This window comes from Leopardus geoffroyi, chromosome A2 (genome assembly GCF_018350155.1).
Source record: "Leopardus geoffroyi isolate Oge1 chromosome A2, O.geoffroyi_Oge1_pat1.0, whole genome shotgun sequence".
Classification (NCBI taxonomy): domain Eukaryota; kingdom Metazoa; phylum Chordata; class Mammalia; order Carnivora; family Felidae; genus Leopardus; species Leopardus geoffroyi.
Window position 1 is genome coordinate 139,338,810 of NC_059331.1, and position 15,760 is coordinate 139,354,569.

The following is a 15,760-nucleotide window of genomic DNA, read 5'->3' on the forward strand; positions in this document are numbered from 1 at the left end:
CACACACACACTCACATGTGGTACATCTATACACACGCACACAGGGGCCTATGTTTATCATGAACTTTTCTGATATAAAAGATTTGTTCCACACAATTTCACAGGAAAAGCTGTAATACTCTACTACGAACCCCACGTGGCCAACTGATTCTCACAGAACATGTTGATTTTCATAGAACTCATATCTGTAGCTAACCTATGGTTGCAAGTGATGGATGAATGCAGTTTGAACACAAACCTTGGATGACATTTCATTTGAAGAGTAAGACAAAGGAAAAACTGAAATGATGAAGGTATATGTTGGAACTTCACTCGCCTGTCAATGATGTGAGTGATGTTTTTGTTGAAACACATATTAAGTTTTAAATTACTAGAAGACAACTTCCTTCATTTTTTTGTGCTATTCACAATGTAAGAGTTACTGACATAATATACTTTTAATCTGCATAGTTAACATTTTCTTCCTCATTCTTAAGTCTAGACCTTGAGTCAGCAAACTTCTTCTATCAGGAGCCAGATAAGTAAATAGCAAGAGCAACCACTAAAAAAGCTCTACAAAGAAATACACTCAAAAAACACTATAAATATATCAAAAAGAAATTTTAAAAAATGTTCATGGAACTCATAGGAAGCCAGTAAAAGAAAACAGGAAAAAAAAAAAAAAAGAGAGAGAGAGAGAACAAAATATAATAAAATGGCAGGCTTAAGTCCTAACATGTCAATAATTATAATAAGTGTAAGTAGTTTAAACATACCAAATAAAGACAGAAATTGACACAGTGGATTGAAATAGGACCCAACTACGTGGTGTCTACAAGAAATTCTTTTGTTGAGGTACACTAGTATATAGGTATATTGAAGTATATTTTTAATTGACAAAAATTGTATTTAAGTATACGATTTGATATACACTGTGAAATATTTACATCAAGCTAATTAACATATTCATCACCTTCATTACCACTTGTGTATGGTGAGAACACTTAAGAGCTACCCTCTTAGCAAATTTCAAGCAAACAATAAAGTACTGTAATATAGTCACATCATTGTATATTACATCTCAAGAACTTAATCATCTTGCATAACTGAAACTTGGTACCCGGTGACCAAAATCTCCCCATTTACTCTTCCCCCAAGTCCCTGGTACTCACTACCTCACTCTCTGCTTCTATGAATGTGACTATTTTAGATTCCACATAAGTGAGATCAGGCAGTATTTGTCTTTCTGCATGTGGCTTACTTCACTCAGCATAATGTCCTCCAGCTTCATCCATGTTGTCACAAATGGCAGACTTTTCTTCTTTTATTTGCTCAATAATATTCCATTGCGCATATATATGCACCACATTTTCTTTATCCATTCATCTGTCGACGGACATTTAGACTGTTTGCATCTTACCTACTGTGAATAATGCTGCAGTGAACGTGAGAGTGGATATTTCTTCAAGATTCTGTTTTTAATTCCTTTGGACATACACCAAGAAGTGGGATTATTAGATAAGCCAGTTGTTTTTAATTTTTTCAATAACCACCACCCTGTTTTCCATAATGGCTGAATCAATTTACATGCCCACCTACAGTGTAAAAGGGCTCCCTTTTCTTGACATCTTCATCAACACTTGATGAAGTGTTCACAATATCTGATATCTTCTGTCTTTCTGATGACTGCCGCTCTACCAGGTGTGAGGTGATTAACTCATTGTGGTTTTGATTCACATTTCCCTGATAATTAGTGACACTGAGCATCTCTTCATATACCTGTTGGCTATTTGTATCCTTTGAGAAGTGTCTATTTAGGCCTTTCACTGATTATTTGATCAGGTTATTTGATTTTTTTGCTAGTGAGTTGTAGGAGTTCCTTATACATTTTAGATATTAAATATCCTAGCAGATAATATGGATTGCACATTTTCCCCCATTCTGTAGGTTGACTTTCTGTTCTCCTGATTGTTTCCTTTGTTGTGCAGAAGCTTTTTAGCTTGATGTAATCCCATTTGCCTATTTTTGCTTTTGCTGCCTAGGTTTTTGGTGTCTTATCCAAAAAAATTCATTGCCCAGACCAATGTCATAAAGCTTTTTCCGTGGATCTTCTTCTAGTAGTTTTATGGTTTGGGGTCAAAAAGCTCACTTAAAATATAATGATACAGGTTGGTGAAAAGTAGAAGAGTAGAAAGAGATAAATCACATAAACATTAATCAGAAGAACACAGCATTACTACTCAATAATAAAGAAATAATCCAATTTAAAAATGGGCAGGGTTTGAATAGACATTTCTCCAAAGATATGCAAATGGCCAACAAATAAATGAAAAGATATTAAAGATCATTAACCATCAGTGAAACGTAAATTGAAACCACAAGGTACCACTCAGCACCCATTAGGACGGCTGTAACCAATAAGTTAGATAATGACAAGTGTTATATGTAAAAACTGGAAACCTGATACACTGCTGTCAAAAGGCAAATTAGTGCAGCCACTTTGGAAAACACTCTAGCAGCTCCTCCAATAGTTAAGCATAGAATTACTATGTGAACCAAAATCCACTCCTAAGCATATATACAAGAAAAATGAAAACATGTCCATACAAAACCTGTATACAAATATTTATAGAAACATTATTCATTATATAAAGAAGATGTGGTGTTATATATATAATGGAATATTATTCAGCCATCAAAAAGAAAGATATTTTGATATCTTCAATAATATGGATGGAGCTAGAATGTATTATGCTAAGCAAAATAAGTCAATCAGACAAAGACAAATACCATAATATTTCACTCATATGTGGAATTTAAGAAACAAAACAGATGAATATAGGGGAAGGGGCGGGGGGGGGTGGTGTGGAGAGGAGGGAGGAAAACAAACCATAAGAGACTCTTAACAATAGAGAACAAACTGAGGGTTGCTGGAAGAGGAGTGGGTGGGGGGTGGGGGGGATGAGCTAGATGGGTGATGGGTATTAAGGAGGGCACTTGTGATGAACACTGGTGGTGTAAGTTAGCGATGAATCACTGAATTCTATTCCAGAAACCAATATTGTACTGTATGTTAACTACTAAAATTTAAATAAATTTTTTAAAGAAAGAAACATTTTTCACAATAGCCCAAAAGTGGAGACAAACCAAATGTCCATCAACTGATGAATGAATAAACAAAATGTGATACGTGTACACAATGGAGAATGACTCCATCATAAAAAGGAATGAAGTACTAATCAAACCCTAACATGGATGAACCTTGGAAACACTGTGCTAAGTGAGGACACTGATGACAAAAAAGTTACCTATCATGTAAAACCTTCTATATAATATGTCCAGAAGAGGTAAATCTATAGAGATAGCAAATGAAGTGTGGCTACTTAGGGCTGGTGGGGGGCAGGGGAGAAGGGAGTGGAAGGGGATGGGAATGGGGTGGAAGGGCAATAGCTGAAGGACACAATTCCTTTCTGAGGTATAAAAATGTTCGAGGGGTGCCAGGTGGCTCACTCGGTTAAGCATTCGACTTGGGCTCAGGTCATAACCTGATGGTTTGTGAGTTTGAGCCCTGCTTCAGAGCCTCTGTCTCCCTCTCTGCCCCTCTCCTGGCTCACGTATGCACACTCTCTCCCCCACCAAAAAAAACCAAAAAAACAAAAACAAAAACTGACTGTAGTGTACCTGTGAATACACTAAAAACCATTGACTGTATACTTTAAATGAGTGAATTGTACAGCATGTGAATTATATCTCAATAAAGCTGTTTACACAAGGGAGTGGCTATATAATCATCAATTAAATAGACTGCAGAGCAAAGAAAATTACCAGAGACACAGAGAGAGACACATAATGATCACAGGGTCACTTTAGCAAGACACAGTAAACCTTAATGTGTATACAGCAAACAACTGAGGTACACACTATGTCAATCAAAACCAGACAGGAGAAAGAGACAAATGTACAGTTACACTTGGACATGTCAACAGCCCTCTCTCAACAACTGACAGACAGAAAATTACCAAAGGTACAGAAGAACTCAACCACAGCATTAACCAACAGGTCTACCTGACGTTTAAAGAACATTCTACCCAACAAGGGCAGAATACACATTTTTTTCAAGTGTGCATGGAACATATACTAAAGGTAGACCATATCATGGGCCACAAAATAAACCTCAACATTTTTAAAAGAATTGAAATCATACCAAGTGTGTTCTCCAACCACAATGAAATCAGTAACAGAAAGATAACAGGAAAACCTCCAAACACTTGGAAACTAAAGAACATAGTTCTCAATGATCCACGGGTCAAAGAGGAAGTCTGAAGGGAAATTAAAAGACACACAGAAATGAATGCACATACAACTTATTAAAATTTGTGAGGCATAGCTAAAAGAGTACTGAGAAAGGAATTTATAGCACTCCATGCTTAAATTAAAAAAGAAAAAGCTTCAAATTAATCACCTAAGTTCCCATCTCAAGTAACCAAAAAGAATGCCATAAACCTAAAACAAGCAGAAGAAAAAAAAAAATAAAAAGATGAGAAATCAATGAAACAAAAAGCTGGTTCTTTAAAAAGATCAATAAAATTAAACCTTTAGTAAGACTGACAGAGAAAAAAAGAGAAAACATAAATCACTAATACCAAGAGTGAAGTGGGATATCACTATAGACCCCGCAGACATCAAAAGGATAAAGACTATGAACAATTTTACACATGTGAATTTGACAACTCAAATGAGTTAGATCCAATTCCTCAGAATGTATAAACTAACACAACTCCTCCATTATGAAATAGATCGTTTAAATAGTCCTGTAACTATTAAAGATAGTGAATTCATAGTTTATAAACTCACCTCACCAGAAAATCTCCAAGCCTAGATGGTTTCACTGGAGAGTTCTACCAAATGTTTAAAAAAAGAATTAACACTACTTCCACACAAACTGTTTCAGAAAATTTAATACTTCCAAATTTATTTTATAAAGCCAATATTACAATAATACCCAAACCAGAGTAAGACATTACAAGAAAACTACAAACCAACATTAATATACAGGCAAAAATCCTCATTAACAAAACATTTAGTAAGTAGAATTCAGCATTATATTAAAAAAAATCATGAACTATGACCAAGTCAGGCTTAGCCTACAGAAACACAGTTATTTCAATATTTGAACAATTGATATAATCTACTATATTAATAGGTTTAAGAAAAAATCACATGGTCATCTCAATATAGAACATGCATTTGACAAAATTCAACACCCATTCATGATAAAAAGTCTCAAAACTCCGGTAATAGAGGACTTCCTAAACTTGATAGAGAACATCTACAAAAATCTACACCTAACATCATACTTGACGGTGAAGGACAACACTTTCCCCTTAAGATGAGGAACAAGTCAAGTATGTCCATTCTTACCATTACTATTCAACATAGTACTGGAAATCCTAGCCAAAGCAAAAAACCAAGAAAAGGAAAGTAACAGAAGTAATAGAATTAGGATAAATTAATTCAGCAAGGTTATAAGATACAAGACCAACACACGAAAATCAACTGTGTCTACATACTAACAATGAACATATAAAAACTGGAATTAAAAATACAAAGACATCTACAATTGCTCAAAAAATGGGGGACACTTAGGTATAAATCTAATAAAGTATGTATAGGACTTGTAAGCTGAAACCCACAACATGGTAATGAAAGATAACAAAGAATATTTAAAGAGAAACGCCATATTCATCAACTGAAAGACTCAACATAGTGAAGATGGTCAATTCTCTCCAAAAATCAATATACAGATTTAACACAACTCCTAACAAAATCCCGGCAAGGTTATTCTTTAATTTTGTTTAATTTATTTTGAGAGAGACAGAGAGCACATGCACGTGTGTGCGTGTGGGCCAACGGGGGAGGGGCAGAGAGAGAAGGGAAGAGAGAGAAAATCCTGAGCAGGCTCCACACTGCCAGTGCAAGAGCCTGATGTGGGGCTCAAGATCATGACCTCAGCCGAAGTCAGATGCTTATCCAACTGAGCCACCCAGGTGCCTCAGAGGCAAGGTTATTCTAAAATGTATATGGAAAGGCAAAGAAATTAGAATAGCTAATTTTGAAAAGAAAGAAAGAAAGAAAGAAAGAAAGAAAGAAAGAAAGAAAGAAAGAAAGAAAGAAAAAGAGAGAGAGAAAATGGGAGGAATCATTCTACACCACTTAAAGACTTACTCTATAACTATATAATCAAGAGCATGTGGTATTAGTGGATAAATTAGTGGATCAATGGAATGAATGGAGAACCCAAAACCAAGTGGAACAAAAGAAATGCACCAGTGGAAACACAGCCAACTTGTTTTTTAACAAAGGAGCAAAAGCAATTCAATGGAGGAGGAAAGTCATTCCAACAAATTGTGCTGAAGCAACTAGATATTCATAGGCCAAAACTGAACCTCAACCTACATCTCGTACTTTATTCAAAGATTAATGTAGGATGGATCACAGATTTAAATATATAAATATAAAACATAAAACTAAAAGCTTTGGAAGATCATGCAGAGGAAAATGTTTGAAACCTACGGTTTGGTGAATGAGTGACAGACATGACACCAATCCATAAACAACAAAGCACATCCATGAAAGAAAAATACATCAATAAACTGGAACTTATTGAAATTAAAACCTTTGGCCGTACAAAACATCCCGGCGAAAGGGATGTCTAGATGAGCTATACACTGTAAGAAAATAGTCTCAAGCCACATATCTGACAATAGGATTCATACCTAGAATATATTTCAAAAACTCCCAAAGTGTAACAATAAAAAACAAACAAACAAAAACAACCGAATTAAAAGATGGACAAAGACATGAATAGATATTTCACTGAAGAGGATATACAGGTGGCAAAAAAAAAAAAAAAAAAAAGCACATTAAAAGATGTTCAGCATCACTAGTAATAAAATTGAGATATCACTGCGCATCTATTTGAAGAGCTAAAATAAAAAATAGTAATAGCACCAAATTCTGGCAAGTATATAGAGAAATTGGATCTCTCATACATTGCCAGTGGGAATGTAAAATGGTGCAGTCACTGTGGAAAATGTTTGGCAGTTTCTTACAGAATTAAACATATGCTTACCACACACCGGAAACGATGAAATTGTTTGGCTGAGCACAACAGGTGATGCATAAACTGTGTTGCATCCGTAACACAGACTATTACTCAGCAATAAAAAAGAAGGGATTTAACAGGCACCGATGTTTCAAGAGCATTATGCTGAGTGAAATAACCAATCTCATCTGGTCACATGTTGTATGATTCTATTTATATAGAATTCTCAAAACATCAAAATAATAGAAATGACAAACAGATTAGTGGTTGCCAGACGTCAGTGATGATGGAGGTGACTGTAACAGCATAGCATGAAAGAGCTCTTTGTGGAGATACAATAATTCTGTATCCCAACTGCTTACTGGCTACGTGTACCTACACATGTGACAAAATGACACAGAACTACACATACACACACTGTACCAATGTCAATTTCCTGTTTTTGATGGTGTCCTCTAAGATATAACCATAGGGGAAACTGGGTATAGAGTATGCAGGACGGCTCTGTATGATCTTTGCAATCTCCTGTGATTTCTGTAATTATTTCAAAATAAAAAGTTAAAAAAAAAAACTCTACTTGAAGATTCATACAGGAAAAGTATAAAAATCTGATTTTGAAAAGCTTAGTAGCATTTAACTATTTATCTACCCATATGGGTTACCTATCTGCCTTCAAAATCCCACTTTTCATTCTCTAAAATTTACATGTAATAAAGCATAGACTTTTTTCACAAGCAGTTCTGAAAGGTGAGTCATAAGGAAACCCACTAAAAGTGCTGCCCAAAAGAGGGAATTTCAAAATGTATTTGCTCTGCTCCCTTCAGAAATATGTGAGATAAGTAAACTCCATCATTAATGTTAAGAAGCGATAGTGTGATTAACCTGTTACATTAATAATTAAGTATCACAGTGCCTTCTCCAAGTAGAATCATCATGGGGTTAGTTATGCTGCTGTGTCTTTCACAGAGCTAAGAAATAAAAGCCACAAAGAAGCACTATGCCATAGGCTTCCCACAAGAGGGCAGTAGCTAATCGATTTTTAACAAGGAATTCAATCAGGGAAAACCTGCAACTAGCAAATGACAAACTACTCAAGATTTTTAAATGTATAAAGGCTACTTACTCCCTCTTACTCACACAGTTTGAAATATTTTATCTTCCACGAATATGAAGGTTCCCCCTACTACCATTCCACGCCTCCAGACAAAAATCTAAAGAAAATATTACATAATCTATAGAAAGATTCTACATCTTTGAGCACAGTTTTGCTTCAAATACCTACTCTCTGTTTTAACTGCTACATCTTAAAATGGTTAGTTTCGAGCAGGCTTTAACAAACCTATAACCCACAGGACAAATATATCCAACTGCTTGGTTACTTTTGTATTATCATTTATGAGCTTAGAATGGTTTTTGTATTTTAAATGGTTATATTTTAAATGATTTTTTAAGTACTTATACACTATCCTTGATTTTACCTCTTGATCCTCACAGCCAAAAATACTATCTGGCCTCTCAATGTACACAAATAAATAAATCTCTGAAAATCATTGCTGTATATTCCTATACCAAACATTAAGACCACAATAAAAGGTGAGGTATTATCCTAATATCAATGTCATATAAACTGAAATCAGATGAGTATATGCCTAAAATAAGAGCTATACCTTGAACATAAGTAAATTCTATGGGCTCTCCAATGCAAAATAAAAAGAAGCTACAATTCCTGTAGTGTGTGACATTTGATGTTTATCCCCAGGATTTTCTATTACAAACTAATGAGAAGTTTGAAATTTACGTTAATCTCCGTAATGTATCTTGATGCATCCAACCTGTCCTTAAAGCCATAACCACCACCCTGTTCTTAACTATCCTCTTTTGTCTGTACTGAGGTTTCTCAAATTTAGTCTATGATGACATTATGGACCTGATAATTCATGTGTAAAGGCTGCCTGGCTTCACTGGAGGGTGTTTAAGAGCATCCCAGTCTTTACGAGTACTGCCTCTATAGCTATACCATCCCATAATGTCTATAGACCTTGACAAATGTCCCACTGAAAAGCACTGATCTGAACTAGTGGTCTCCGAAATGAGTGTGCAGGTACTCAGGACATGTGCAGGAAAACAGTAAAGTTTCTATTTATGTATTTTTACTGTCTACGTATATATTTAGTGAATACACATGAAAAAAACCTCTGTTACTACTGGGAGGAGGGGCAGTGTCAAAGAACCTTGGCAGTGATGGCCTTCCAACTGTTCTAATCATTTTACACATCAGTCAGGTAATTTTTTCAACATCAATGAAATCATGACATGCCAGAATCTGAAAACCTTCAATGACTCAACACTCAGAAAGGGACACTGAGGCACCTGGCTGGCTCGGTCAGTCGTGAGTTCAAGCCCAATGTTGGGTGTAGAGATTACTAAAAAAAATAAACTTAAAAACAAAAAGAAAGAAAAGACCTCACCTCTTTACCTTCATGACCCTTCAGCTGCTACTGCCCTGGCCCTCATTCCTCGATCTCATATCACTCATCCCCAAGAGTCTTCGTCACCCAGCTCTGCACAGCTTGTGCCACAGTTTGCGATGACTGATGTGCATTTACTCCTTAAATGTCTGTCTCTCCTACTAGGCTGAGTTTCATGACAGCAGGGACTATGCTCAATAAATGCTTGCTGAATAACTGAACGAATGATGCCAAGGAAGTCAGGGTCTTTGTTTAAATTCTTTGTTGCAACAACTTTCAATACAGAAACAGAACATACGAGACAAAGTACTGGACTGTGAACTGTCCCACGGTTTTTTCAGTAGGGATCCCTGGGCAATTATTCAGTCCTTCTTGAAGACTAGATTTTGGGGCTTCATCCATAGCTCTAAAATCCCATCAATTATTTAATTTCTCCTGAGTATCAGAATGATTCCTGAAATGAGGATGGATAGGAGGCCTGCTTCAATTTTACAGTTAAGGAAACTGAAATACAAATTCCACATGACATGCCCACCATGCCAGGACCAAATTCTTTGGCTAGGAGCCTAGTATTTACTGTGCCAAATTCCACTGCCTCTATATATACTCTCTTCTTTTTGACCTATACAATCTATAAATAGAGAACCTGCTGGTAAAACAACTTTGATCTCTTCTTTGTATTAAAACTAACATGCTTCATGGGGGGAGTGGGGTGGCAGAGGAAGTCTCCAAAGAAAGTCTACCATGGGCTAGGCATTCTAAGAGAAATTCCTACCTATGATTCCGAATCAAACTTGAGGCCTCCTTAGCCAAATAAGGTGAAAAGGGGTACGGAAACATTCTAAGTTAATGGGAAGGGTATGATTTAATGTAAAATCTGCAAACTTCTAAGTTTGTTGAACTTCTAACATCCAAGTTCCTTGTTACATAATTCAGTAAAATAGGACTATTATGGGAAGTCAGAAGACAGTGATGGATTAACAATGGATTATAACTAGCATGAGGGAAAAGAAAGGAAATGAGCTTTAAAGAATCATCTAGCTCAAGCCTTTAATTACAAGAAAAGCATTATTCTAAGAGGCTAAATAATGCCCATAGCTAACTGAAAAAGGGCTTAGGATAAAAATTCAAGAGCTTCTACATCAAAAAGAAAAGACACACAGGGGCACCTGGGTGGCTCAGTCAGTTGAGTGTCTCTTGATTTCTGCTCAGGTCATGGTCTCATGGTTCATGGGATTGAGACCTGAGCCCTGTGTTGGTCTCTAGGCTGACAGCATGGAGCCTGCTTGGAATTCTCTCTCTCCCTCTATGGCCCTTCCCCATGTGTGCCCTAAAATAAATAAATAAAGTTAGGGGAAAGAAAAGACACAAACTGCAGGGAGAAACTGCTTCTGTTTCCTCCTACTATAAAATTAACTCTTGATTCTACATAATTAATGGCATGTCTATTATTTTAACACGAAATTTAAATAAGCTCATGTATTTAATTTTCCAAGAAAGAGCAGATTACAAGCAACCAACTGAAAGCAGGCCTTGTGATTTCAGAGACACGAACTTCACCTACAAGTGACAGTCAACACTACTTAAGAACTGTAGAGCATCTGAGTATAGAAAACCATTCAGCTTAGTGGTAAACAGTTCAGTATCACAACAGGCTTGAGGTTATTACTGGATTATTTCACACGTCAACAAGCAGCATTTGGACATTTAAAACAAAAGATGTTTTTCTTTTTTCCTATTAATTGCAGGCTCTGCACTGTCAGTGTAGAACCTGATGTGGGGCTTGATCTCATGAACCATGAGATTGTAACCTGAGCTGAAGCCAAGAGTCAGAGGGTTAACCGAATGAGCCACCCAGGCGCCCCAAAATGAAAGATATTTGTAAGATAAAGCGTTCATTATCTAGGGCAGTGTTGTCAAAAGGGACTTTTTTCAAGGGTGGAAATGCTTTGTGTTCAGTTTGGTAGGCACAAGCCATGTATGGCTACTCAGTACTTGAAATGTGGCTCGTTGACTGAGGAACTGAACTTTTAATTTTAATTAATGTAAATGAATTAACCTTCCCCCTACTATTTAAGAATCAGAATTAAATAGTCACATGTGTCTATGGCTCCAGATGGGACAGAACAGATCTAGAGAATTCACACGGAGGAAGTCCCTCATCCTTACGTGAAGCTAGACAAATGCTGTGCTCTTATGTCACTCTAATATGAAATCTCAGAATTTTAAGACTCTTTAAACGTGTGGGAGAAAAAAACTGTGTAATGAAAACTGAAATCACTTTTCTTTAGTAAAACATGCCCCATACATTTTCCAAAGATCCATTAGACTCAGGTTCAATTTGCTAAAATTTACTGGCACGCCAGATACTTCCAAACTGGTAAATACTTACACATTGTCTTCCAGACAGATTTTGGGTCCCACCACATTGGCTGCTCCACTTGCCATTTTAAAAGCAAAATGCTTCTCAGGGCAAGCTTTTGAGATTCCACATTTATATCTGGGAGGTTTTGTAGCTTTGGGGAGAAATTTTTTTTTAAAAGTGTTAATAGACTCTAGAGTCAGTTTGTTTCAGGTCTTAAACCAAAAAGAGCATTATGTAAAAACACCGAGATATACATATCTTAAAAGACATGCCTGTTTTTACCCTGAGGGTTTCAAAGAACCTCAAAACAAAACACTGAACCTCCTGGGAAACAAGCTAATAACTGACATAAATATATCAGTTGATCTTGATGAAAGTATATGTATTTTATCTAATTATTTTTAAGTTTATTTTTAAAATTCAGTACAGGAGAGGTTTTGAATTGTTACTTTACACTTCTAGTTAGTTCATGCACACACAACACATGGCTACCTCTAGAACCAGTAAAAAGCCTAACACATCACTGAGTATCTGTTTATGTTCTAGTTCTAACGAGGAATTCTTTCACACATTTTCTGCGCTTATGTTACTGAACCTAAAAAATGTTAACAAAATATCCATTATGAATACTATTATATATGTAGAATATTGAGCTATTCAAATAGCATCCTTATAACTTTAAAAATTTCTAAATCGATTTTGCTCACATTGAAATATCCCCATTGTTTGAATGTAAGTGCTCATACACATAGGATAAAATAGAATAAACCATCTGCAAAATATTGAGATGCAATACTTACAACGCACTGCCGTGTCCAATGCTGACCTTGCTAGGAAGAAAAAGAAAAAGTTATCTTTGCTAGAAGGAATAAAGCTGTTGGCAAGTATCCACATATTAAACATATTTGGCACTAACAGGACCATAAAAATTGCTCAGTATACAATAAATAAAACAGACTACTGCTCTAGAGAAAAAGTGAAAAAGTGACTTCAGGCTACAAAACTCACTATAAACAATTATGCAGAGGAATTATGGACGGTAGTATTCTACTACTGATAGAACATTTTATTCTTATCTTTACATTTTATTTTTATTTCTAGTTATAAATTTAAATCCCAATCAGAAAGTTACTCTACAAATTTAACTTCTTTTTAAATTTATTTTTCAATTTTTTGCCAGCTTTCTTGAGACATAATTGACATGTAACATTGTATAACTTTAGGCATACAACATGTTGATTTGATACATGTATAAACTGCCAAATGATAACTGTTATATATTAGCTACCACGTCCATCCCATCACATAGTAACCATTTCTTTTTTGTGGTGAGAACATTTAAGATTTACTCTCTAATCAACATTCAAGTATAGAGTAGTATCACATACTAGTTAGTATTAGCTATGATCACCTCGCTATATTAGATTCCCAAACTTTTAAATCTTGTAACTGGGAGTTCAGACCCTTTGAGCAATGTCTTCCCTTACCTCCTTCCCAACCCCTGGTAACCACTATTTTAATCTGTTTCTCTGAGTCTGTCCTTTTTAGATTTCACATATACCTGATACCATACACTATTTCAAACTTCTCCTTAAATGACTTTAAGTATATACTTGTCGACTATTACAGTGTTTAAAAGTGGCTGCTGCCTAGGGGCACCTGGGTGGTTCAGTCGGTTAAGCGTCAGACTTCAGCTCAGGTCAGGATCTCACAGTTCATGGGTTCAATCCCCATGTTGGGCTCTGTGCTGACAGCTCAGAGCCTGAAGCCTGCTTTGGATTCTGTATCTCGCTCTCTCTCTACCCCTCCCCTGCTCATGCTCTGTCTCCCTGTCTCTCAAAACTAAAAAAACGTGAAAAAAAACTTTTTTAAGTGGCTGCTGCTATAGGGTGCTGTGTAAACACGCATATGAAATGCTGGAGAATATACATGAAATGGTCTTGGTGGTTAGGCTAGGAGATCTGGGGGGTGGAAGAACATAAGATGGGTGGTGGTGGTGAGGAACTCAATTTCTCTAAAATAGAAGTGTACTGGGCATATTTAAAAAAAATTAAGGTCAGTTACCAAGACTGTTATAATTTATTGGCTCAAGGAAGCCAGAATCTTGTGATCAAATCGTAACTTTAATGAAGTAGATCGCAATCTAGCCACCTACACTAAGAGCTTTTTAAAAGCACTCGCATCTGATCCCAGCCTAGGGGATTCAGTTTAAATCATCAATAGTATTGTGGGCAGCCATTTCCTGATTTGGCTAATAAGCATGCAGTGTCATAAATATTTGCCAGCTGTTTGACTATAAATAGTCACTTGGTTTTTAGTTCTGTATTATTTTAGATGATTGAGAATTTCCTGTAAGTCCAGAACTCAAAGTGGAGAACAGAAAGTTAAAGCTGAAAAATAATATGCAAATGTTTAAAAAGAGAAAAATGACCAAGTAAGTGAAGGCTCACTAACTCTATAAAACACTGAGAATATTATATGCCCCTGAAGTCACAAAGGCAGTGGAGTAACGTGAGGAAAGTCTAACGCATGAAATAAAGCAGAAAGCAAACCTTGTCTGTAAGTACGAAAAATATTCACGGATAAGGACAAAGACTTAACAAAAACAAATGACCAGTTAGTATATTAGAGTACTAGGACTACTGAGCTCATTCTTTCAATTTCCTTCATTATGTCATAAAAGTAAGGGAAACATCATTCTAGAGATCATCTGGTCCAATGCTCTCACTTGTGTAAATAAGGAAAGCTGAGACAATGATTAACAACCAGTGATTAGCAGCATGAACACTAGACATTCTCAATTTCACTTCTGTCCTGAATAAACACATATTTGCAGACTCAGGTGTTAAGATATTTACAGAAGAACACTGTTCAATCAGGAATTCTGGTATACCTAACTTATGGTAACAAGATACAGGGAAAACTCGGGGATCAGAACAGGGGTGATATAACATAGCTCATTCACATATGCTGGGCAATCTATCCACCAAGTACTTTTGCATGCATTACTGACTTAATCATCATCTCTGTTTCAAAAAGAGAGAAACTGGGAACCCAGAAGTTTACTGATTTGATTTGTTCCAAGACATAATTAATAATTGGCAGAGCTAGTTTTCAAAGTCATATCTCACTCTAGCACCCAAACTCATATTGCATTGCAAAATGGGAAATGTCTGAGGTCTTCTGATCACATGTATAAAAAACTGCTCGTCCTGCTCAGATCAGGAAGCCAGAATAGGGAGCTTTTAGAACAAACCTGCTGACTGAAGAGGGTTCAAGACTTGAGACAAAGTGTCCACAAGGACAGGGACATTGCTAAAGGAATCCAGGTTAAAAAGGGCACCTTTGTAGTCACTACAAAGGTAATGACTGGATTTGTAGACCAGTTCAGAACAACTAAGGAAGCAACACCGATGGGACTTGGCAATGGAACAGATGGAGGAATGGTGGAAAAGGAGGCATCAAGTTTACCTCTCGGACATTTGGCTTTAGAAGCTTTCATTTATTCGTTCATATGAACCAGTGAACAAAAACACCATGTCCACACTCAGGTAGACGCTCATCATCTAGTGAGGAGCTAGGGGTAGGGGATGGATGATGAGTTCTGTGCTGCACTTGCAAATTTTAGATTCTTGGAGAAGATCCAAAGTGAGAAAGTCTAAAAGCCAGCTCTAAATGAGATCTGGGATGAAGATACAAACTAGAAAGTTAACAAATGATGAGGCCACCCAGAGAGAGGATTTAAAGTCAAAAGGGTGGTGAGAAAATTTCAGAGACATCAGTAATCAACTGACACTCAGAGAAAGAAGAGTGTGGCTGAGGAAAGAAAGGCAGACGGAAAGC

The 15,760-nt window shown here is 36.4% G+C and overlaps 1 protein-coding gene across 4 annotated transcripts in view; it reads right to left on the reverse strand.

Moving 5' to 3' along the window:
* Positions 1 to 15,760, reverse strand: part of FAM3C (FAM3 metabolism regulating signaling molecule C) — a 64,318-nt gene that overhangs the window by 17,930 nt on the left and 30,628 nt on the right. For all 4 annotated transcript variants that reach the window (XM_045495437.1, XM_045495436.1, XM_045495434.1 and 1 more), the window contains exons 4-5: positions 12,718 to 12,747; positions 11,945 to 12,068 (exon numbers count right to left, since the gene is read on the reverse strand). In XM_045495437.1, the coding sequence (XP_045351393.1) occupies positions 11,945 to 12,068; positions 12,718 to 12,747 (154 nt within the window). The remainder of the gene's footprint in view (positions 1 to 11,944; positions 12,069 to 12,717; positions 12,748 to 15,760) is intronic.